The following is a 26,236-nucleotide window of genomic DNA, read 5'->3' as shown; positions in this document are numbered from 1 at the left end:
ACACTTACGTACTTGGTTGTTTCTTGAATTGCGATATGTACGTAACGTACGTGTATTGTATTCTAATATTGGTTTATCATCAATTGGTATATACATTTACTGATCTTATAATTTTGATAATTTTTCTAATATAAGGATGATACAAAAACTAATGAAGAAAATAAAAGGGTGAATAATGAATCTACCGATGAAGATAAGGTAAATAACTTAACTTCTAAAAATGTTTCAGAGACAGAATCTGATGAGGATGCGCGTCCAAAGAAGGCTACAAATTTAAGAAGAAAGGTAGAACATAAAAAGGTAAAGAATCCCTTGTTAAAGAAATTGTTGTATCCATTTTTTCCATTTCACGTACCACCATATAAAATTGTGATTACTACATTCACCATTGTTACAAAGAAATAAGGAGCTAAAAGAAGAAGATATAGTAGAATGGCAGAAGGATGAGATGAAGACCGTGGAACATTGTAATACGTTTAAATTAAGTGAAATTACTAATAAAAGAATTAAAATAATGAAGATAAAATCACTTGAAGATAGGAATCAAGTTTGAATTGAATAGCAAGTTTGTTGGATTGTTAAATACGTTTAAAACGTAGGAAGGACATTATGGAGAAAACACTTTAAAATGTAAAATTCCTAATCGATCCTTTAGCCATTTTTGCAAAATTATAAACTAAGGAACATTTTCTTGAGTGGGGGACCAAATTTAGCCATTTACTTAAATTTCCCTTAGTAATACAATTGAGGACTGGCCCAAACAGATATGCAGGCTCAGCCTGAACCGTGCAAGGTCCAGCCCAATTCCACACGTGCGAACCCACTCGCCTAGACCCGAACCTGCGCCTCAATCTCATCCGCACGTGTGCGATTTACTCGCCAAGCCACACCGACGAACCTGTCGGTTCTTCGGTTGGTTAGGCGCGGTTTAAGAAGAATTTATCAGTCAGCTCAATTTTTTATATTTTATACTGTATAGTTTTGGTTCTACCATCAAGTCGACCGAATCGAGCCGTCTACACTCCTACCGTCTCCGAATTTTTGGAGGTGAGGACGGGGCGGAGATTTCTTGATAAATATATTTATTATTTACTTTTATATATATATATTTTAATGGGAGTTAAAATTAAAGGAAATGTGGTTAAATAAGAATTGTGATCGGGCTTTTTTCAAAAAAATTTAAAAAAGTATTAATTAAAACTAATATATATTAATATTATTATATATAAAAGATATAAAAAATAATAAAATATTAAACGGGATGGGGCGGGGAGACCTGTTCTCGTCAGGGACCCCGTTTAGGATCCGGGTCAAATCGGAGATTCCTGACCCCATCAGATTGGGTACCCGCAGAGTTATTTTTCATTATTACAAACGGCTCGTCAAATCCAATCTGACCCGAAAATATAAGGATCGAAGTGGGTTGAGTTGCAAACTTGATTGGGTTCACCGGGTAAAAGAGCCGATTTTGGGTTGGTCCAAAGCCACTCCCTCAACCCAAACCAGCCGGTGTTCAAATGTTCACCCCTGTTAACCACGTTCTTTCCCTTAAACAAACCAACCGAACCCCAACCTCTCTCTTCACATTACGCTTTCTTCCCCTCCCTCTCAGCAGTTTAATAGCACCGCCGTCAGCGCCGCTCATCACGACAGTGCTGCCACCGCCGCTGTCACAGTTCCTCACAGCAGTGCGGCCGCCGCCTCTCTCCCCACTCTTCATTCTCATGCCCGACTTCTCTGGTATTCACTACCATCTCTCCTCTTCATGCTTCACACTCGTTTCGAAACTCTAATGCTGCTTTAGCAATCTATTTGGGTGGAATTTATCGAAATATAAAGCATTCTGCTTGTAATTTGTTTCTAAGTTCATGGAATTTTGTTCAAGTTGGATTGTTATTTAATCTGACATTTACTTTGTGTTTTTGCTCGTTGCATCAAATATTCAAGTAATTTGAATTAGGGGGAGACTTGTGAGGACGCAGTCACGAAGTTTCGACTTGTTGCTTTTCGCCATCAGACTTAAAATCTTTTAGTTGTTGTCTTCATCTTTGATCGGAGATGAATAGAGCGCAAGTGGAAGGTCTGGTGTTCACTAAAGAACCATACATTGAGGATGTTGGACCTCGTAAAATGTAAGATTAATTGGTTTCTAATCATCATATTAAGATGCTGGTTATTATTAGTCTATAATCTTTTATGTCTATTTTTTTGTTTGGCTCTTTCTGTAGCAAGAGTATGCAGTTTACTACGTTCTCCGGATCTGAAATTAGCAAAATGGCTGAAGTTCAGGTGTACAAAGGCTTATATTATGATACCACTCGGAAACCCATTGAGGGCGGCTTGTTGGATCCTCGAATGGTACAATTGCTTTCTTATATTCTCATGGGTGATTGGAGGTTCATGTTCATTAAGTTTAGTTTTTTTTACCTTTTTTTTTTATTATCAATCATAATAAACAACTACGGACTGAATCTAGCTGCTGTATTTGACTACCACAATTAATGATATACACTAATGCTCTCCCTCAAGATGGAGAAGGAATGGAATTGTTTGGCCCAAGATTGAGAGTTGAGTTGTAGTATTGTATAATGTTGACCTATGTAGAATGAAAGCCAATGTCTATATATTTTAGACGCTCAAGAAAGCTAGATGGGATACAATGTAGAATTAGATGCATAATTTTCATGAATAGCAAGGCTGTAAGTGACAAAATCTAGAAGTTGTTGATCAGTTAACTAACTCATTTGCAACAACTGAAATCTATACTTCCCCAATTTCAATCTTCGTTCGATCGGTTTAGCCTAGTTAAGTTTAAAGCCTCTCAGTGGTTGAGAACTATTATTCTTCTCTTATTTGTTGTAATTGGGGTACTTTTTGTTCCCATTTTTAGTTTTTTCTGTTTATCGTTCACTCTTTCGAGAGTTTGTATCGTTGAACATTTTTGTTCCTTTTTATTATTTCAACAAGAAGTTCGTTTCTTGGTAAAAAAGAAAAATTGAAGTCTATACTAAGCCTTTGGTGAAGATGAGTAGTCATTGGTTGCTTCTTAGCCTTCTGAGAACTGTTGAACTCTGCAAAAAATATCAAAACCACGGGTGATTTGTGAGTGTCTAAATAGAATATGCAACTAGATTTGACCAAATATCTTGAGTCGGACAAAATACATGCTTTTTAAGAGAGAGAAGAGAGCAAACCATTGCTAGGAAACCCAATGTTCTCTCCGTACTCTTCTCCCTCCCCAACCATCAACCAACCAGCCACCCACCCCCACCACCCCACCGCAGCCGGTAACCATGGCCTTCTCTTCCCCTAGCTACCTTATCCCATCCCCTACCCGCCTCTCCCACCCTTCTACCGAACATAATGAACACTTGAAACTACCCTGCCCGTAAAGCTAAGATAGAGTGTAAAACCTTCTCGATCAAGGTTGATGATTTCTTCTGAGGGAGTCGTGCCCGCTTATTCTAGATTGGAAGGGATGTCACCTACTCCCTTTCCCTGACTTGGGCATTCATCTACTGGCTTTCTTCATCTATCAACCTACTGCTAGACTCCTCACTCACACACAAATTCTTCAAAGAACACCGTAGTGATGACTACACCCTTTGGATTGAGAAGTTGAGCAACAAGAAAGGCTATTGGCTTGAGATTAACGAGCTTGACAGTAATGGAGGCAAGAATAGGATTATGCTTCCTTATGGTGTTGGAAAGGATGGATGGAAGGCATTTTACAATCTCCTCCATAACTACCCCTCTGATGACAAACCTAAGGCACACTGCCTTTCTATCGGGGATCATTTAAACCACCCTTCTCTTCAACAGAACCCTATTTCTAATGAGCAGTCGCCGACCATTTACAACCAAACCACAGATTCTCCCTCAAAATCGACCTTGATCCCTAAAATCTTCGAATGGAGTCGTGGATCATTGTTCAATGTCATTCCTTACATGATGATTGGTACTCCATCCTTCAGACCATTCAAGAGTCGCTGAGTGACTTCTGCTCCATCAACCTCATTCACCCTGATATAGCCCTCCTCAGATGTGAAGATGACAAACAAGCCATTGCACTCACCTTCACTGACGATTGGCAAACCTTTGGCCATGCAAACTTCACTTCCTTATATGGAGCACGAAGAATATAAACTCCAATCGTCAAGTTCCATCTTATGGAGTTTGGATCACAATCCGGGATCTTACCCTTCATCTGTGGACCGATACCATCATCCCCTACATCAGTGACAAGTGCAGTGGATTCTTAGAAATATCGAAGGCAGCTTCAAACCTTAGAGATCTTATGGAACTGAGGATTAAGATCAGAAACAACGGCTATGGCTTCATTCCAGCGACTGTAGAGATCCCATCTGCCATTACACATGAAGATGACCTCCTTGTTCACATTGATCCTTTCTTCATTGCCAGTAATTTGATCGGAAATCGTAGACCTGCCAATAAGGCCCCAGGACAACCATACAACAACATTGCCGGAGCTAGCCATCCCCGCTGTCAAACTCCCTCCGGCGCGGTTTGCATCGAGACTGCTGCTATTGGGCTCGAAAACCAAGGTGCAAGGCCATTTGCCTCTGCTGCACGTAATCATTTGACAGGGATGTGGACCCATCACGAAATTCTCTGTCCTTGACAAAAGGAAAAGCACAAGTCAATGACCACCCTGCCTCCTCTGCCCTGCCCCCTACTGTCATGGTACAAAGCCATTAATTATCAATAAAGGTAGGGATCACGTGAGACGTGACTGTACGGGAGAAACACTACCCATCCCCTCTCTTCCAAAAACGGAAACCTCGATTTATCCAAGACAGCCCCACCTTTGATGGCCACGATGAAATGAACTATTTCTCTAGCCCTCTTCCCGAGGATAGTCCAATCCTACCCATCTGCAACAACCCTAATACTCCTATTACCCCCACCATCCTTTTTGGTGATTTGCCAATCCTCGAGGCCACTGACACTCTCTGGTGTAAACCAATTCTTGAAGAAAACTCTTTATTCTGATTCTGCCTTGTACAAAGGAGTGGGTTGGCTATTTATAAGAGACCAACCAAGGACTAAAGCATACTTAACTAAAACGAACTAACTAAAACAGAAAGTACTAAGACTAACTCTTATATAACATAAGGTAACTTAACGGATTACATCAAACTCCCTCTTTGTTGAAGAAAAACTCGTTCTCGAGTTTAGTTGGCCAATGTAAATGCGTCTTCAGCTCGATACTTATACAGATCTGCAACATTGAAGACTGGAGTGATCCTTAGATCAGTAGGAAGGTTGATTCGGTATGCATTGTCGCCATACTTTTTAAGTATTTCAAATAGGCCAATCTTTTTGTCACTGAGTTTGCTGTAAGTCCCTGTTGGAAATCTGGATTTCTTTAAATGAACCATGACCAAATCCCCCTCCTCAAATGTCTTCACTCTTCGGTGGGCATCTACTGCTGCTTTGTTGGCCGCTGCAGCCTTGGTAAGAATCTTCGTTACTTCCTTGTGTAGTTCTACTATTCTTTCCGCCATTTCCTCAGCTTCCTGATTCAAGTCAATAGAAGAGGGAAGATGAGCTAGGTCCACAGTAAGCCTAGGTAATTTTGTATAAACAACTTCAAAGGGAGACTTCCCTGTCGAACGGTTGCGCATATGGTTAGATGCAAATTCTGCTTGAGCCATGTAAGGTCCCATTGCTTCGGTTTGCTCCCCCCTAAGCATCGTATTAGATTGCCGAGGGTGCGATTTGTTACCTCCGTCTGCCCATCCGTTTGTGGATGGCTGGTAGTACTAAATTTGAGGCTGGTGTCAAATTTCTTCCATAGGGTTTTCCAAAAACGACTCAGAAATTTGACATCACGGTCGGACACTATTGTTTTTGGTATGCTGTGTAAACGGACAATCTCTCGGAAGAACAGATTAGCCACATATATAGCATCCGAAGTTTTTTTACATGGTAAGAAGGGAGACATTTTACTAAACCGGTCAACCACGACCCAGACAGAGTCATATCCTCGTTGTATTTTTGGTAATCCCAGAACGAAATCCATAGAAAGATCTTCCCAAATAGTTGTAGGGATAGGGAGAGGGCAGTATAATCCCGTATTATGAGATTGACCCTTGGCTTTTTGGCAAATATTGCATCTGTTGACAAAATTATTAACATCTTTTCTCAACTGTGGCAAAAAAAAAAAAAAAACGAGCAGCCACTAGTTCATATGTTTTGTCTCTTGCCTAAATGCCTAGCCAATCCTCCGCTATGTAAATCTTGGATCAATATCTCCCTTAAAGATGTGTGTGGGATACATAAACGGTCCCCTTAAAGAGGTACCCATCAAGGATATGGAAATCATTGTTGTTAACATGCTCATGGCATTGGAGCCAAATAGTATGAAAGTCACTGTCATGTTCATATGTATTTGGTAAATGACCAAAGGCAATTACTCGTCCAGTGAGTAGAGTTAATAGGCTAGCCTTCCTACTAAGAGCATCAATAACTTTGTTAGTTGTTCCAGCTTTATGTTTGATTACAAAATCAAATTTTTGAAGAAAAGCAATCCACCTAGCATGCATTCTATTAATTGTTTTTTGTGTTTGTATGTATTTAAGAGAGAAATGGTCCGTGAATAGTATGAATTCCTTGCCAATTAGATAGCGTTCCCACTGTTTGAGAGTTCTAATTAAAGCAGAAAGTTCTTGTTCGTAAGTACACCACTTTTGTCTAGGCGGGGTAAGCTTTTCACTAAAGTATTCTATTGGGTGGTTCCGTAACTTCCGTCGGGACAACACAGGCCCTATGCCAATTCCTGAAGCATCTACGACAACTTCAAAGGGGTGGGAAAAGTCAGGTAGGGTCAAAATGGGTGTGGAACTAAGCTTTTGTTTCAGAGTTTGGAAGCTAATGTCTTGTTCCTTATCCCAACCGAATTTACCTTTTTTCAGGGCATTTGTTAATGGGGCTGCAATAGAGCTAAAATGTCGGATAAATTTATGATAAAAGGATGCCAAGCCTAGGAAACATTGAATATCCCTAACAGATGTGGGAGTAGGCCAGTTTTGAATAGATTCAACCTTTGAAGGGTCGACCGAGATACCATGTTTTGATATATAAAAGCCTAGGAATGCTATTTCACTAGTGAGGAAGGAGCATTTAGCTAGGTTAATGTATACCTGATTGTCTTGAAGAGCTTGAAATAAGGTTTGTAAGTGTGTTAAGTGATCATCAACTGTTTTACTATAGACAAGTATGTCATTGAAATAAACTACGATAAAGTTATTAAGAAAAGGACGTAAAACCTGGTTCATGAGGCGCATGAAAGTGCTCGGTGTGTTAGATTACCCAAAAGGCATCACGAGCCATTCAAATAGCCCTTAATTTGTTTTGAAGGCTGTTTTCCACTCGTCGCCAGGTCTGATCCGTATTTGGTGATAGCCACTCTTTAGGTCTACCTTTGAAAACAGCTGTGCTCCACTAAGTTGATCCAAAAGGCCAGACTGTCGAGATAGGAAATCTATATTTGATTGTGATCTTGTTTATAGCTCGGCTATCGACACACATCTGCCACGAACCATCTTTTTTAGGTGCCAATAACACAGGCATTGGACAGGGACTAAGGCTCGGTCGTATGTGTCCCTTGAGAAGAAGGTCATTGACTTGGTCTTGTAGAATCTGATACTCAGTGGGACTCGTACGATAGTGTGGTAAATGGGGGGTAAGGAGGCACCAGGGATAAGGTCGATGCAGTGCTGTATATCACGCAAAGGAGGTAAGCTCGAGGGGTCTTGTGTCAAGTTAGCAAAATTATCCAATAGGTGCTGAATATCCGGGTGATGGTGGGCATGAGGCGTAGGATTTGAGTCACCTTTGACCACCAACACCCATATCAAAGGGTCGCCCTTTGAATAAATGACTTACCATTAAAAATGGTAAATAGTTGCTTAGAAGGAGAAGGTGATTCTTTCCGGGTCTTGTGATCCAACGTCGAAGGCAATAGAAAAATTTTCTTGCCCATCCAGTGAAATTCATAAGTGTTTTCCCTGCCCTTATGTATAGCTTGGAGATCATATTGCCAAGGACGGCCCAAGAGAATGTGACAAGCATCCATATCGATGACATCACACACAATCTGATCACGATATTGGTTACCAATGCTTAAGGGTAAGAAGAAATGGATGTCTCACCCCCTTTCCGAATCCACGAAACTTTATATGGATGGGTGTGTGCATCAACTTTGAGGTTAAGGGCAAAGACTAACTTATGAGAAACCATGTTCTCACTGCTGCCACAATCGATGATGATGTTGCACACTTTTCCGTTCACAGTACAACGGGTACGGAAGAGGGCATGTCACTGGTTGAGCTGATCGACCTTTGGTGCCAAGAGAATTTTTGGATAAAACAATTAATGAAATCACCATCATCAGGCTCGACATAGGTGAGTTCTTCCTCCCCAAGGGACTCAATCTCAGCATCACCGGTATCAATGTCATCGACCAATGCCAGGGTTCGTCGTTGCGGACACTCGTCGGACAAGTGACCCACTTGTCTGCAGCGATAACATTTTCCCATTGTCGGACGGACATACTGATTCATCCCTTTCTTGGATACCAAATCAGTGTTCTTGACTGGAGGAAAAGTTTTAGGTTGTTCCTCTGTTACTTTGGAGCTGGAGGCAGAGGAAGAGCTGCCGACAGTGATTGGTTTGCCAGTGTTCGAGGGAGAAAATTTAGAACTAACCGTCTTATCCCAAGCTGTTCGACGAACCGGTTGCCTGCCCCATCTTCGTTCTATCTTTTCTTCAATCTTTGTAGCCATAGTGATAGCATCTGTCAAGAGACCAATGGGTTGGATGTCCAACTGATCTTGAATGTCTTCTCTGAGGCCATCAACAAAGCAGGCAATCTTGTAATCTTCACTTTCGGTTAAGTTTGTTTGGGTGCCTAGACGATGGAATTCTTCGATGTAATCGGCAATGGTCTTAGAACCTTGGTGACATTTCTGATATTGCTGGTACAATAATTGTTCAAAGTTGGACAGTAAAAATCGTTGACGCATGAGGCGCAACATCCGTGGCCAACTACGAATGGGACGCTTACCTAGGCGCCGTAGATTTATTTCCAGCTGATCCCACCAGGCTGAGGCACCAGACTGAAGTTTAAATGCCACAAGCCGTACCTTCTTATCATCCGGTGTATTGGTATAGTCGAAGAAGTTCTCAACGTTCTTTACCCAGTCCAAGAAAGCTTCAACGTCCATCTTACCGTGTGAAAGGAGGTAAGTCAATCTTCATTCGAAAGTCTGTACGCATGCCTCCTGTTTTGATGTTCGTCCCCCTGAACGAGGATTGTGTCGAAAAAAATCCTCCTCCTTGCCAGAAGAGTCTGATTCTTGAAGTCTCAGCTGCCAATCTTGATGTCGTCTTCCACGGCCTTCCATGTTTCTTGGTGGAACCAGAGTTTGGGATCGGTTTCTTGGACGTTCTTGAAGTCCAAATCTTTGTTGGCCCTCACGATTACCCAAATCCTCACGTAACCGTTCTTGTTCCAAAGCAATGTTTTCCAGGTGCTTTGACAAATTTTCCATCAACCAGTGGATAGTCTGCACACTGGAACGAACCTCCCCCAAGGAATCTTCTACCAACAATAAACGATCAGTAGCTGTTCTTGGAGAGAGCGGTTGAGTTGTTGAGAGATCTGCCGCAGGTCCCTTGCCGGAAGGTGTTGTGGACTTTCCTGCCATCAGATCCCAAGGAGTTTTTCGGGGCTCTCATACCAATTTGGTGTAAACCAATTCTCGAAGAAAACTCTATTCTGATTCTGCCTTGTACAAAGGAGTGGGTTGGCTATTTATAAGAGACCAACCAAGGACTAAAGCAGACTTGACTAAAACTAACTAAAACAGAAAGTACTAAGACTAACTCTTATATAACATAAGGTAACTTAACGGATTACATCACTCTCCTGGCCACAAAAACCTGCATTGTCACCAAACATAGCCACCTCTAATATATCTACCCTACAACCATTGACTGCAGAACCTATCAGCATCGAATACGAGGACAAGGCTTTGGAAAAAGGCTTGTTTTCACCTAATGGTTTTCGGGTAGTATTTAGAAAATTATCTAAAGGAGCCAGGCTTCTGCATTATGGCGGTTCCACAAACAAAACCAAAGACAAAAAAGCCTAATAAGATGGGTAAAACAAAGGTGGGAACCCGTGAGCTCAAAAGCCTCACTTCATCTATCAATTATGAGAAACAGAAGCTTCTTCAGGGGGGCTTCCATTGCTAAATGAAGCTCCCGTCATGGAATGTTAGAAGGTTGGGCTCGTGGAAGAAGAGAACCTAATAAAGCAATCCATCTCCCGCCTTAATCCAAACGTGGTGATTCTTCAAGAAACAAAGCTCTCCACTATAGACACCAAAGTATTTCCCTCTTTCTTTTCACTCTTTCGAGAGTGTGTTTTTTGAACATTTTCATTCCTTTCATTAATTCAATGAGAAACTTGTTTCTTGTTCAAAAAAAAAAAAGAGACTATAGACACCATCGTTGTTGTAAGTCCCTGTGGAACGCTCATGGATTTAATTGGACTGCCTTAGATGCAAATGGAACAGCTGGTGGAATTCTCATCCTCTGGAATGATTCAGACTTCACTGCCAATGAGATTATAGAAGATCCCACTCCTCCATCTTCACGTGAAATCCATCTAACTTGCACCATTTACCATTGAGCCAATCAAAGTTCAAGGGTCTTCCACTTTCGAATCTAAATAAAGCCTTATCTGCTAAGAAAGGGTTAACTTAGCAATTCTTCGAGAAGAAACTTTTTGAGGGAGGCATCGATTGCCTTTTAGCTATCCTGAGTGCAAAATCTTGAGATAACCATGACATTATCCAAATATGTTTCCACAACTTCATGTTCCTTTTGAACACAATAATAGTTGCTCCCTTTTCTTCGAAAACCTCATCCTCTACGGTAGGGGATGCCATCATACTATCTCTGATCTTAGCCCACTCTGCAAAAGAAAAGTTAGAGGGCACCCTACAATACCTTCCCTTTGAAATTCACCAATGATTCTTTTATCATGTCCCAATAGGTTATCCAATCGATCTTTCTAATCCCTGCAGGTACAATTATGAATTTTCTTCCACCCGAAGGGGGCCAAACAACCCATTTCAAAAACCAACCTTTCAAGAGTCTTTTTTCGGAGTCGACAAGTTCTGTTCCCATCCCTTACTTGCATGGAAAATCTTGAATACAAAGGACAATGCAGAAGTTCCACCAAAACATTTTCTAACCACTGAAGTTGGGAAAGTTGAAGAGAAATATGAATATTCTTCCTAGAGTCTTGAGAAAACGGTCACTATCGCACCCAACCCAATAGTAATTGTATTGAATGCTGGAATTTCTCCAATCCATTTGAAAGCAGCCAAAAAGGACGGTGAGCTGGTTAGGAAGACATTGGCAGCGGCTTAGGATAGGAGGACGTCGGCAGCGGAGTAAGGTTAGGAGGGAGTTGGCAGCGGAGGAGGACGTCGGCGACAGATTAGGGTTAGGGGAACGACGGTGTTGGGTTGGCCGACAACACCGAAGGGTTAGAGCGGCGGCTAGGGTTAGGGATGGCGAGCAGCGGCGATGGCGAAAAGAGGAGACCGAACGAGGAACCCTAGCGGCACAGATGAGAGCAGAGGTGAGGGTGGGGGTAGTGGCGATGGCGGATGGAGGAGAGGCCGGTGGCTAAGATTAGGGTTAGGGTTAGAGCGCGGCGGCTAGGGTTAGGGTTAGGATTAGAGAGTCGACGACGAATGGAAGAAGACGATAAGGGCTAGGGTTAGGGATAGATGGCAGCTAGGGTTAGGGTTTGCAAGATGCGGTGACGGTGAACGGCGCGGCGGCTAGGGTTAGGGTTGGGAGGGAGAGAGTCGGGGTGAAGCTTCAAAATATCCACTGCTGATTTTTTTAAAGTCAAGGGAACATTGACAAGGCTGATTCATTGACTATGTTCCAAGATTTTTTCAAAAAATGGAGTTATCAATGCTGTCCAAAATGAGACTTACATTTGTCTCATACCCAAAAAGAAAGAGGCTAAAAAGAAAGAGGCTAAAACAGTGTACGACTATCGACCGATCAGCCTCATCCCATGTGCCTACAAAATACTTGAAAGGGTTCTCCCCGAACGCCTCAAAAAGGTATTGCCTCTCACTATCACTAACCATCAATCTAGAAGGAATAGATATTGGATTCCGCCCTTATCGCAAATGAAATCATTGATGAATGGAAAACTTGAAAGTTAGAAGGGGTGGTGATCCAACTGGATCTTGAAAAGGCTTTCGACATGGGTAGATTGGGACTTTCTTGATATAATCCTATTTCACAAAGGATTTGGGGAGAAATGGAGGAGGAAATGGATTACGGCCTGTATCTCTACTACAAGCTTCTCCATCATCATAAACGGGAAACCGAGGAGCAAATTCACTGCTACAAGAGGCTTGAGCAAGGGGACCGCCTTTCCCCTTTTCTCTTCATTCTCATCACTGATGTCTTCAGTCGGCTGCTTCATCATGGAGAAGAACAAGGCCATATCTCAGGTTATGTCTCAAATTGTGGCTTGATTAGAATTGATCATCACCTTTTTGCAGATGACACCCTCCTCTTCTCCAAAAAGGATCCCTTCTACATCAAAAACCTACACAAGATTGTTAAGTTTTTTGAGATTGCTTCGGGTCTCAACATCAACTACAACAAATCCAGTGTATTTGGCATCTCTATCTGCACACGGACCATTAACAAAATCACCAAAGCATGGGGCTGTTCATCGGGAAGTTGGCCATGCACTTATTTGGGATTACCACTCAACGGTAACCCAAAAAAGGAAGCTTTCTGGTTGCCAATCATTGAGAAGCTTCATGTTCGGCTTAGTAGATGGAACAACTACTTCATTTCTAATTCATTTCTAAGGGGGGAGGCATACCATTCTTCAATCCATCCTCACGAACCTTCCCACATACTTCTTGTCTCTTTTCAAAATATCTGGCAAACGGTAGAGAAGATGGTAGAGAAGATGGATAAGATTTTAGAGACTTCTTATGGGAAGGACCAAGAAACAACGGCAAGCCCCATCTCATCAATTGGAATCGCACACAGCTCCCTATCAATGAAGGAGGTCTCGACATTGGGAACATTAAACAGAGGAACCATGCTCTCCTCTCAAAATGGGTGTGTGGCGCTACATAACCGAACCTAAACAACTATGGAGAAGACTTATCTCAGCAAAGTACTATGGAACCCTCTCAACTCTTTTGCCTATAGCTGCCATCCAATTCTAAAAGGACCTTGGCCTGCGATCACTCTACAAACCAACCTCGTAAAGGCAATAGCCATTTGTTGGCGGAGGGAGAGAGAGTAGCCAAATCAGCTTTTGGAATGATAGATGGTTTGCATAGGGCACCATTGCCTCTCTCTTTCCAAATATATACACTCTAGCAATGAATGTGGGAGCTACAATTGGAGACCAATGGTCTAGAACTACTTCCTCATGGAACTATAATTTCTGCAGACCCCTTAAAGAGGAGGAGATTGAAGAACGGATGCAATTATCTGTCTTGCTCAGCCCGATCTGCCCCCCCTTCTTGAGGATCATTTGGAGTTGGCCCCTAGAGCCATCGGGAGAGTTCACCACTAAATATGCCTTCAATCTTCTCAACACTCACCCTGCCCAATCAGCTCCCACCCTTTACCCTTGTATATGCCAAAGAAAATGTCCCAAGAAAATCAAATTCTTTTGTTGGGAACCAGCCATGGGGCTTTAAATACGCATGACAGAATACAGAGGAAGCACCCTTACATATCACTCTCCCCCACTGCTATCACCTCTGTTTTGGAAATTAAGAGACACAAAGTCACCTCTTTATTCTCTGTCCTTTTGCCACACGTTTTTGGAGCAGTGTTCTCTCGGCTTTTGGATGGTCTACAGTCCGTCACTCGCATCCAACCATTATTCTTGATTGTTTTTTGGTGGACCATCCTTTCAAACATGGCAAAGCTATTCTATGAGTTCAAATTGTTCGGGCTTTCTTATGGTCTATATGGTTAGAAAGGAATCGTCGGGTTTTCAAATGAAAAACCCTCTCTTTTGGAAACTTTTTGATGATAGAGTTCTTGTTTTAGCCTTGGGTTGGTGTGTAATTGTTTCTACCCCTTTCAACAATTACTCTCTTCATGATCTTATTACAAGTTGGAGAGCTTTCTTGTAATTGCCTTTGAGGCCTTTTGTATATTTCATACCATCAATGAAATATTTGTTTCATATAAAAAAAAAGGAAGAGAGAAAACCATCTTGGGTAGTCATTGGTTCAAAGGGGCTAGTGTAAAGTGAGAGGGAATGAGTTCAAACCCCATAATGGCCACCTATCTTAGAAATTAATGTGTTTCCAATACCAAATGTTGTATGGTCAAGCGGTTGCCTTGTGAGATTAGTCGAGGTGTGTGTAAGCTGGTTTGGACACTCACGAATATCAAAAATAGAGAGAGAGAGAGGAGAGCATCTAGATGGCTCTTACAAGAAAACCACATTTTTCTCTATCTTCTTTAGTTGCATCGTAGGAACCTGCAGAAGTCAAACTTATGTTGCATTGGCAACAACCTTTGCTTTGCCCCCTCTTTTGTGAGGATTCTAAAGGAGTCAAATTTAACCTGCAGAAAGGAACTCTTGTGTCTAAGTTATGCTGCAGTTTTGTTATTCGTGTAGAAAGGATGTGGAAACCAACCTCTCTTTGTTCATTGTGATTTTGGGGTCAAAGGTTGGCTCTCTATCTTTGGTTTATTTGACCTCAACTTTGCCCCGAAAAAAAAACAGAAAAGATTGACTTCTGGAAGTGCTTTCAGGATGGTGGCTAAAAAACAACTAGAATATTATGGAGAAGTGATATTAGGGATTTTATTTGGTCTTTTTGGTTAGAGAAAGACAATAGGATCTTCAACGATGGTTAAGTCCTCAAATGTTATTTGGCAAAATGTATCAGCTTATGGCCTCAAATTGCCGTGCCATTCATATAGATTTTTGTAATTATAGCAGCTTTTTAATCAATTTATACCTCCTTGGCTGAGGGATCTCTCTTCCCTCTACCTTTTGGCTGTATTTCCGTTTTTCATTAATGGAAGTCTGTCTCTTTTGAAAAAAAACTTGAAATTACTGTCATCGGTTTTTTTAATTTCATGGTTGATGCTGGGGCCGTGATTGCAAATTTTACGACTTTATTTATTACATATTTTCATTCTCTCTCTCTATCTATTATTTGTTCAGAAAAATATTGTTCTAAATGATTGCTTTTCCTCTTGGGATTGTGTGTCAGGGTCCTGCAAATAAGGGATGTAAATGTTCTACATGCCATGCCAATTTTGGTGACTGCCCAGGACATTATGGATACTTGAGTCTTGCTCTCCCTGTTTTTAATGTTGGTTATTTTACTACGATATTGGAAATTCTAAAGTGCATTTGCAAGGTATTGAACAGATAAGTGAAATGCTTTCCCTGGATTAGTGCAAACTTTCTTGGAATTTATTTCTCATGTCTAAAGTTTCTCTACAGTCAGTTCTTCTCGTATACTTTTGGAAGAGAAGCTTTACAAAGACTTCTTGAGGAAGATGAGAAATCCTAAATTGGAAGCCTTGAGGAAGTGTGAGCTTGCGAAAAAAATCGTAAAGAAGTGTACTACCTTGACAAGTAGCAATAAAAGCATGAAATGCTCCAGATGTGGATATTTAAATGGTTTGGATTTCACCTTTTATTTTGATGTAGACTCGAGCTAAGCCCCATTTATATGTCAATTATAATTTATTCACCTCTGTTTATAAGGCTTCTCTAATTTTGGATGCTTGTTTTTATTTGTTACCTAAGCTATGTTTGGGACTAGTGAATTCATACTCAACTAAAATCGATTTGCAAATGCACATGCATGATTTACCTGATTATAAAATAAAAAGGCAATCCACTTTGTTTTCATGTGTTCTTGCATGATGTGGTGATCTTTCATTTTCTTATTTGAATCTCAACCATGTGATTGGTTTGCACCTGCATAAAAGTGGGCTTATAATTGATTGAACTCCATTTTTTTAATGGGAAATAGTTTCATTGATAGTATGAAATTACGAAAGAGGGGAAAGATCCCAATCCATGGGAGTTAAAAAAACCTCTCCAACAAGATGAAATAGAAGCTATAGTGATGGAAAAGAAGAGAATATTTACACCAAGTAATAGTTAAAGAAACCATAGCATCAAAAAACCTAACAAAATCTCCTTTTCAATAAAGATTCTCTTATTCCTTTCAATACAAGTACTCCAAGAAAAAGACCGCGACAAAGTTCATCCAAAGAAGCTTCTTTTCCTTCTTCAACGAGTGGCCATGGGAGAAGAGTAGGGTCATGGAAGAGCTGTAGACCACCCAAAAGCTTACAAGGATGCCTCCCAAAAAACTGCTGCAAAGTCACAATATAGGAAGATGTGGCATTTTACAGAGCTTGTAAATATATAGCAGAGTTTGTAATTATATCTCCCTTTTGGTTTCATCTTTCTTTTATTTAGTTTTTGTTGTTCTTTCATTCAACTCAATGAAAGTCTGGTTTCTCATAAACTGAAAAAGGGCAAGTAATTATATCTCTCTTCCTTTGCGAATTGGAGCAGCTGGAACTTCTGCCATCATTCATGATGGTTAACTCCAAAATAGCTTTCAATCTTCATGGTATAAATAACAATGAAGGGCCCATGACATGATTGTTATCATATTTTTAACCCTTTACTTCAGAATTCTATTCTTCCAACTTAATTGAAACCATACTTATCCAAAAAAGAAAAAAAAAATTGAAACCATACTTGAACATGCTCGTTAATCTTGTTGGAAATTTGACCTTCTGAACTAGTTGTGTGATCATTTTATTGTTCTGTTAATCAAAATTTGTAGGGGATCTGGGAAATGTTTTGGGTGGTAGGATATAAGTTGTGTGATGTGATATTAGAAATGGATATGAGAAGCCTTGGGAAGTGGGGAGGTTACATTTCTCTTGAACTCTGCTGTATTTTGTTCTTTCAATTATGACATTACAGATTTTGCCATTGATAGTACACCTAGTCCGAAAGAGAGCATGTCGTTGATAAGAAATATCGGTCTTAGGAGTTAACAGCACTCGTTGAAGAACACATGAAACGATATCACCTTCGTCTGGTGCCGTATAATCAATATCATCAACAATTTCCTCACTGCTGTCCTCTTGTAGGACATCCTCTTCGACCATATTGATTATCTTGCGGTGCGGACATTCATTGGATAAATGACCGGTTTGTCCACACCTAAAACATTTCCCTAATGTAGGCGATGGTATATATTGCCCTGTTTCTTTCCTGTCACCAAATCAGTGTGGTTAGACTTGACTAAATCAGTGTCCAGAGTTTTACCTTTTGTTGTAGTAACGGCATGGTTGGGAGAGGAAATGTTGTCACCCGTCGAAGTAGGCTTCTTGGAAGTTCCACCTTGTTCCCAATTGGTCCTTCGGGTGTACTGTTTTTTAGATCTATTTCCCACTTGTTCTTCAATTGTTGTGGCCGTAGAGATGGCCTCATTTAAATAACCTATTGGTTGGAGGGCGATCTATTCCTTAATATCCGAACGTAGTCCCCCAATGAATCTTGCCACAAGATGTTGTTGTCCTTCCAACAGATTTGTTCGAGCTCCCAAGCGGTGAAATTCTTCAGAATAGTCAGCAATCGATCTGGATCCCTACCTACAATTTTGATACTGATTATATAAAATTTGTTCAAAATTAACAGGAAGGAAGCGTTCCCGCATGAGTTTCTTCATGCGTTCCCAACTTCGAATGGGTTTTTACCATAACGATGTCTATTAATTTCCAGCTGATCCCACCACGCCGAAGCTCCACCTTTGAGTTTTAATGCTACAAGTCTTACTTTCTTATGTTCAAGTGTTCCCATGTAACCAAAAAAATTTTCGACATTCTTTACCCAATCAAGAAACCCTTCAATATCCATTTTACCATTAAGCATAGGTAGATCAATTTTCATCTTGTATTCATTACTATCTTGGTTTCTATGTGGGTTAGGATATCTACCAAACCAGTCACCTTCAAAGGCAAGTAGTTCTTCCTCCTCCTCGCTGGAAGAATCCGCATTGAACTCAGTCCGCCGCTGAAACAAAGGATTCTGATTCAGTTCTTGATTGAAATGTCGTGGTTCTTGGAGGTTTCTTGGACCCAAACGGATTGTTTGTGGTCTTCTTGGTGGATCGGCTTGCTGTTCTTGCTGAAATAAATGTCTTCGATCCTCCCTCTGTACTTCTTGATCCAATCTTTCTTGTTGTCCGTGGTGCGTCGGACCGGGGATCGTTCCACACTTAAAGCATCAAGTTTCTCATGTATAATCTCCAAGATGTGTTTAATCTCGCCAACATCCTATTGGATGGCTTTCACCTCCCCTTCAACCGACAGCAAGCGTTCGGCTGACGATCGTGGCGAGAGAATGGAGGGCTGCTCCATTTCTTTGTTGATGAGGGAAGAGTCATCGGTGATCGACTTTTTCCCGCCATTTGGTGCCCAGAAATTTGGGTGCTCTGATACCAACTTGATGTACAAACACAATGGTTTCTTGAAGAGAATGAAAGATATCTTTTATTAAGAGATCAGCCTCTATTTATAGAGTTTGGCTAACAACTCACAAAACAGTAAAAACTAGTTACTGTGTAGTAACTAATAACTAAATAAAGAACAAAGCTTGAAAGCTACATCTTAAAGGAAAACCTTAAAATAACAACTAAAACACTACATCACTACCAATGGTGGGTTGAGGAGCTTTCAAGGGTTTTGAAAATGGAGAACATTGCTACATTGGTGGGAGGGATGGGCTAATTGCTATGTAGAAAGGAGCCGAAGCTATCTCGCTTATTAATTAGAGGTAATAAGGGTGCATGAGTTTTTAATGGGGACAACTAACCCTGTGTTCATGAGTGCGTTCCAGTTGGAGCTTTTGAAGTTACAAGGGACTAGTCTCAAGTGAAGCACCATGTTTGCAACTTGGATGGACAATATGAGGTAGGTAATAGATGTTTGTAGACATACTTGAGATGCTTTGCTTCTAAGAAACCAAAGACATTAAATGAGTGACTCAGGTAGAATATTGATAAAACACCTTATACCATGTCATCACTAAAATCACTCCCTCGAAATTGATATATGGCAAGCCACCACCACTACCTTTGATCTGATATGAGTAGTCCTCTATAGATCAGTTGTTGCAAGAACAAGGCACAGTTGTCAGTGACCTTAAACTTAAGCTGCCAACAAGGCCCAAGAGATTCTGACAAGCATTGAAGGGGTGCAACCTATCAAGTTGAGGACATGGTTTGCCTCAAGCTACACTCGTACTACAAGTCTTCGTTGGTAGCCCAATGGAACAAGAAGTTGGCCCCTCAGTCAGATGGAGCTCCTTTTAGGTGTTAGAACGAGTGGTGAGATTGCTGACAAGCTACAATTGCTGTCCTTGATGGAATATATCCTGTTTTTCATATTTTTTAACTTCTTACATATAGGACTGGTTTCCGAGGTCAGAAAACTGACTGGTTTTTTTTTTGGTTTTTTGTTTTTTCGCTTAAAACTCCTCATCTGCCTCATCTCTTAAAAAAATTAGCATCTCTAAAACTCCTCATCTGCCTTCTATTTCGTGCCCTTATTTTTTCTCCTTTTTTTGGATAAGAAACGGATGTATAACGATTTGATTATATAAGATAAGAAACGAATATATTAACACAATATAAAAGAAACAACCTAAAGGTGGGGATGGAAAGACCCACTCCCAAATCTCTAACATTAAGGCCTTCCAATCTTGAAGGATAAAAGATAAGTTGTAATTACAGAAAAAATTTCTTCTGTTTAGGGCACCATAAAGATGTAGTAAGCTGCCCTTTTTCCCCTCCTTAAAAGCACTTACTGCATTTGACCAAAAAACACTGTAATAGAATGTGTAGGGATGTGCAAATGTTTTTGGACAGAAAAGGTATGATTGAAGATTGAAGTCGTAGGAAGTGGGGAGGGTGTAAACCTCTTGAAAGTCTGCTGTATTTTGTACTTCCTTTCTTGTGGGTAATATGGGATCCTATATTCTTCTGTGAGCTCTGTTACAAACACAATTTTATACTGGATTAGAATTGGGTTAAAAATGTTTTAAGTGCTCTTTATCTTAGATCTCTGTGTATACGTGGATGTTATTTGGCATTGTCAGCATGCATTGCATTTTAAGGTGTCCAAGAAATTTGCATATTAGTGCAAGTCTTTGTATATATTTTGATGAAAGAAAGGTTTCATTAATATGTGTTTCCATCATTATGAGAACACGTTTTAGAGTAGAGCATGTATCATTGAGGTGAATGTGGCTGATTTTAATGTCTTTATGACAGCTGTGTACATTCTGGTTTGAGATCAATAATTATTAGCCATATATTTTATGATTCTATTGTAGGTTCGGTGAAGAAGGCTGTATCTATGTTGGGAATACTACATTATCGTGAAAATCCAAGGATGCGGGGATGGTATCAGAGGATCTTAGAGCACCCTATAATGTGTCGAATGATATTTTGAACCCTTTAGAGTTCTTTCTCTTTTTAAAAGGATGACAGATGAGGTATACATTGATAGTATTTAGGATCTTCTTTTATATAACGCACTCATCAATGACACTTATTTCTCTTCATATATATCAATGAAAAGTTGTTTCCTGTTAAAAAAAACTCACTAATGTCACTTGCTTCGATCGTTGTGGCCATTGAAATGAGTTGTGTATTGCATAACTTCTCTAGGTGTGACGCATATTATTTTCCTTTTACTTTCATTGCATTCCATTTTTATTTTCATGACATCCTCCTTTGTGCAGGACTGTGAGTTACTCTTTCTATCAGATAGGCCTGATAATCTCATCATTACTAACGTTGCAGTGCCTCCTATAGCTATCCGTCCTTCTGTAATTATGGATGGTTCACAAAGGTTCTTTTTCTTTCCTTCCCTTCCTTCACATATATTGAACCACAATGAAATTCAAGTTTTTGATTGTATATTTTTTTAAGACATCATATTGTCATTTGTAAACCATCTCAAGGTGGCATTTATAAATGGTTTTTAAAAATTTTCTTTTTCCTGTTGCAGCAATGAAAATGATATAACTGAGAGGTTAAAACGAATCATCCAACAGAATGCAAGTGTTAGCCAAGAGTTATCAACATCAAACTCACTACCTAAATGCCTGGTACATTGTGGACTTTGGTGTTTTTATTTTAAATGATTATATATGTGTGTGTGTGTGTGTGTGTGTATAATTTTTTCATTATTTTGCATTTCTTTTGGATAATAAAGATTGCTTTGGTTAGAATAGTCTTTTGTGGAGCTTCTTCAATATAATAAAGCGGAAGGTTGGATAAGACAAGACTTACAAAGTGTCAAGCGACTCCTCTCGATCGAGAGTTGAAACCGTTTCCACCTATCCAACCTTTTTTCAATTTTCTCCACAATAGTGCTCCAAAAAGCAACTGATCTCGGATTTCCTCCCAAGGGAAGCCCTAAATACGAGAATGGAAGGGAAGCAATCTGACAATTCAAGGAATCTGCAATCTGACAAACTTTTCCAGATTGTATATTAATGCCACATATTGCTGATTTCTCCCAATTTAACAGAAAAACCAAACATATTTTCATAAACTTTGATTAGCCTGAATGAGATTATCCAACATACCATCATCATCTTTACAGAAGAGGATATCATCTGCAAATTGCACGTGGGGAATGTGACTCTTATCCTTTCCAACCAAAAAGCCTTCAAAGAATTATCCCATGTGAATACTGTCCAAGATGCTATGAAACATCCCCAACTAGGAGAAAGAGGATCACCTTGCCTCAAACCCCTAGAGGCCAAAATACGACCCTTAGGTCTACCATTAATAAATATGGAGAACTTAGTTCCTCTTACAGAGCCACTGATCCATCTACGCCATTTCTTCCCAAACTGTTTTTGTGTAAGCACATCTTCTAAAAAGGCCCAATCAACCTTATCAAATGCCTTTACAAGGTCTAGCTTTAACAACCAACCACTACTCTTCCGAGCCTTATAATCCTCCACTGCTTCATTGGCTAACAAGATCAGGTCAAGAATATTCCTACCTTCAATGAAGGCGCTTTGATTAATTGAGATTGTAGAAGGCATAACCTTCTTAAGACGCTCTACTAGAACTTTGGCCAGCCCCAGTAGCTTATAAATAGAAGAACAAAGGCTTATTGGCCTAAAGTCCCGAATCTTTGATACCTTTGCCTTTTTTGGAACAAGGCAAATGAAGTTCTCCTTAAGGCAAGCATTAATGTGGCCGTTTATATGAATTGCTTGAATAACCGGACAAAAATCAGCTTTCTGTGACTGCCAAAACCAAATATAAAATTCTGAGGTAAATCCATCAGGACCCGGTGCTTTGTTTTTGCCAAGATCATCTAATGCCAATTGCCAACCTTATTTCTGATTCTTCAAAGCAACGTTCCAGCCATACCCGATCAAATGAGGAAATGGGTCGCCAATTAATCCTTCTTGGAGAAAATCTGGGACCACTGTTTGCAGAATATAACCTTTCGAAAAAGGTAAAAATTTCTTCTTCTATATCTTTCTGATTGACTAACGTTTGACCGTACTCATTAATCAACTCGAAAATAACCGATTTTCGCTTGCGAGCTGCTAAATATTTGTGAAGAAGCTAGAATTTTCATCTCTCTCCTTCAGCCATTGAATCTTGTTTTTTTGGAACAAATTCCTTTCGGAATCCACATATAGCATCAGCAGATCCACTTGGAGATCACTCCTCTTTTTAGCTTCCTCATTAGATAATCCAGTCTTCCTCTTTGGAATCCAAAGAAGAAATTTGCTGGAGAATTCTGTTTATGACTCCTTTTTACTTTTTTCATTCTGCAAGTACCAACTTCGAAGCAAAGACTTTAGATTTCTCAGCTTAGAATTCAGAGAATAACCTGCCCAACCATAGGATTGATCATTAGCTAAGTTAGATTCAATCATACTGGGCATTGAAAGATGAGGAGATTTTGGAGCTTTCGGAGCTTCTTTCTTGCATTTCTTCAGTTACTATTTCAGAAAATGATGATGTTCGTGTTGGAGTTTGGAAAAGTCGGGCCTCTTCTCCGTTTCTTCTCTGTGCAAGTCTGAAAGAGCTGATTTGCGGGTTTCAAAAGCTCTTCTACTCTCTCTTTGGAGTTCGGGCAGCCCAAACAAGTTAATATGTTAATTTGGATTCTATTATATGGCAAAGTCAATACAGCAGATATTTTGCAGAGAAAGTCTCCAAAGCTGGCTTTACAGCCATCCATTTGCTTTTTATGTGCAGAAAATGAAGAAAGCTTAAATCATGTCTTCTTTTTCTGCCCATATGCTGCTGTTTGTTGGAATCTTTTTCTCCAGATGTTCCAATTAGTATGGGTGTGGGATCGTGAGGCTGCTAATAATATTTTTCAGATTCTACATGGCGTTGGGTTGGCACCTAAAGCTAATCTACTTTGGATTAATGGATTTAAGGCTATCATCTCAGAATTATGGTTTGGGAGAAATCAAAGGATTTTTGAAGATTCTTGTCGCCCGCCATTGGAATGCTTCAACATTGCCAAATTCAAAGCTTCTCAATGGTGTGCTCTTTCTGATCTGTTCTCTTCGTACCCTAGTATGATTTGTATGAATTGGGAGGCCTTTATTTCTCCTTTGTAGTCTTGTCTTATGTTTTATTTTCTATTTCTTGCTTTCTCTATCACTCCTTCGGGGAGTTTGTATCTTTGAACAATTTTGTTCCTTTTCATATATCAATGAAAAGTTCGTATCTTGTTAAAAAAAAATACAATCTTTGTTAGACAGCCACAAATTAAAGAACTGAAAGGGATTGGACCCCATTGGAAATCACCAGCCTCCAAAATAATAGGAAAATGATCTGAAGTGGTTCTTTCAGCACGAGACGCCTTGGAGTTGGAAAAAACGCTCTCTCAACCATTGGAGAACATGAATCTGTCCAATAAGGAATGATTGGACTCGAGACCAGGCTTAGACCAAGTGTACTTGCCCTTGGCTAAAGGGATTAACACCAAATCTAGCTTGTGAATCAAATTATTAAACCTCTTCATTGCTTTAGATGATCTAAATTATTAAAACTCTTCTTCAGATGATCTGGTACAGGATGACCTTTCAGAAGGCCACCAGATTGTGTTGAAATCGCCACCAATACACCAACATTTTTCAGATAGCGTCGAAATATCATGGAGTTATTGAAAGAAAAAACTTCCTTTCCTTGTAATCTGTCGGACCATAAACGAACCTGAGCCAAATATTGTCAATACTAGAAAAGGAAATAAGAACTGATAGAGAATACCCCCTTGATGACTTCTTTTACACTAATCCGGCCTTCATTCCACATTATTAGAATTCCTCCAGACTTTCCAAGTGCATCAATGGTTGACCAACCTATATCTTTAGAACTCCATAGAGATTTAATCAAAGATGGATCAAACGGTTGAATTTTTGTTTCTTGTAGGCATACCACATCCAGGCTGTGGTTCTGGACAAATTTCTTAATTTTCAACCTTTTTTCATCCTTGCACAGCCCCCTGATATTCCATGATACAATCTTCATTGTGAGTGAGAGATAGGAATTAAATTGATACCCACCTCTTTAAAGAAGGAGGAATTAAGACCTACTTTTCGTTTCCATTGTCTTCTACAAACATTTTTGCAAGTACCTCAAAATACTGCTCGCATAAAACTTCATCTGGAGTGACGATGGAGTTAGCAACTGGTGATGAATCCGGATTACTAATGCTGATGAGATCTGATTCATCGTCGCCAAGAGATTCATCAGAAGAGGCAGTCAGGGAAGTTATTATTTTGGTAGATCAGTCCATGTGTTAAGGAGGAAGGCAGATGATCACAAGGTTGCATTTTGGAACCCGAAGCGTTTCCTGAGGGAGGACACTCTCTTTCTTCATTGAATGCAGAAATTAAGTTTGTTCTTACTTCTTCAGCCATGACTATATCATTAATAGCCACCTTTTCCCCCCAACTTCTTGAATAAAAGAATGGTAGAGGATCCACACGACCGTTTGGCTTCCTTGCTTCAATGGGAAATGAGGACCCTTTAATTAATCTCAGCGGCTCACCTGTACTTTCATTACAACCTGAGTCTCTTGAAATTCTGCCATTATTATCCAGCCGGCAAGGAGGGTATGACTTTTGCTCTCTCTCTTTTTAAACTTCGCCATTAATGTCCAGCTGGCCTAGGGAGTGTGAATGTCGGCTGTCTTTATTTGGAAAATTAACCAAATCGGGTACTTCTTGAGCCAAGAAGTTCAACTTTGTATTTGAGTAGATATCAAAACCGTTCGGAAGGGACCTTTCAAGTTCCATAACCGTTTGAAATCTGGCACAATCCAGAGGATTCGATAATGACTCAAAATCAAACAAAGAATCCCTAGAACGGAGGTGATTTGAAGGGTTACAATCCGAAATACGAACTGTAAATGGCCCAAGCTTCTTATGACTTATCTTCACCACTACTGGTAAAAAACCACATCGATTCTAATCAACTCGAATTACCACTTTAGAGGCATCCAAAAGATTCAACGTTTTAGTTGATATTTCAACTAACCCACCACAATACTTTCCAATTGCTTCAAAGCATTCTCTATCCCAGAAAATCAGGGGAAGATCATGAATTGTAATCCAACCTCCATAACTTCTGAATAAACTCCTTTCTACAATGACATTATGGATTCCATAACTCAATCTTAATTCGGAATTCACCAACAGAAGCCCATTTTCCAGATAACTCTTTTGAATTTAACAATCTGGAATTACTAAACTTGAGTAAAGCTTTATCTTCCATGAAAGGATTGAGAACGCATGGCTGAGAATATTTTTCTTTCAAAGCCAAAGCTATCTTGGACCATTAATCATGGGCACAACATCTGGGTACTACCATAAATTATTCCAATCAAGATCAATTACTTCCGTTTCCTTTTGAATCCAATACTTAGACATCAAGTTCTCAGAAGTCGGCTTATGAGCAAACCGACGAAAAGGCATTTCACCAGCTACGGGAACCTCAACGAAATTGCTAGCTTTGGGATTAGAATTAGTGGCCGTACGACTCAATGGAGGCATTTTTTC

The 26,236-nt window shown here is 40.0% G+C and overlaps 1 protein-coding gene and 1 pseudogene across 2 annotated transcripts; both read left to right on the top strand.

The window, feature by feature from the left end:
- Nucleotides 1-1,540: 1,540 nt before the first annotated feature.
- LOC111025460 (DNA-directed RNA polymerase III subunit 1 pseudogene) lies at nucleotides 1,541-15,509 on the top strand (annotated as a pseudogene). The gene is made up of 4 exons (XR_015789958.1): nucleotides 1,541-1,740; nucleotides 1,948-2,132; nucleotides 2,229-2,358; nucleotides 15,345-15,509. The product of XR_015789958.1 is annotated as a DNA-directed RNA polymerase III subunit 1 pseudogene (transcript).
- A 5,045-nt stretch (nucleotides 15,510-20,554) lies between these two features.
- Nucleotides 20,555-23,791, top strand: LOC148212410 (uncharacterized). Its single transcript, XM_088122219.1, has 4 exons — nucleotides 20,555-20,671; nucleotides 20,921-21,030; nucleotides 21,190-21,289; nucleotides 23,546-23,791. Exons 1-4 carry the CDS (start codon nucleotides 20,660-20,662, stop codon nucleotides 23,789-23,791), a joined length of 468 nt encoding a protein of 155 aa, XP_087978345.1. The 5' UTR covers nucleotides 20,555-20,659.
- The last annotated feature ends 2,445 nt before the right edge of the window (nucleotides 23,792-26,236 follow it).

Source organism: Momordica charantia, assembly GCF_013281855.1.
Source record: "Momordica charantia cultivar OHB3-1 chromosome 3 unlocalized genomic scaffold, Mcharantia_2.0 BLBB01000003.1, whole genome shotgun sequence".
In the NCBI taxonomy this organism is placed as follows: Eukaryota; Viridiplantae; Streptophyta; class Magnoliopsida; order Cucurbitales; family Cucurbitaceae; genus Momordica; species Momordica charantia.
This window is presented reverse-complemented; position numbering and strand designations above follow the sequence as displayed.

Bases quoted from the DNA above. Each gene is read 5' to 3' on its own strand.
- LOC148212410 (XM_088122219.1), top strand. The intron at 21,031-21,189 runs GTTCTTTTTCTT...TTCCTGTTGCAG, and splicing joins ATTATGGATGGTTCACAAAG to CAATGAAAATGATATAACTG. The intron at 21,290-23,545 runs GTACATTGTGGA...AATATTTTTCAG, and splicing joins ACTCACTACCTAAATGCCTG to ATTCTACATGGCGTTGGGTT.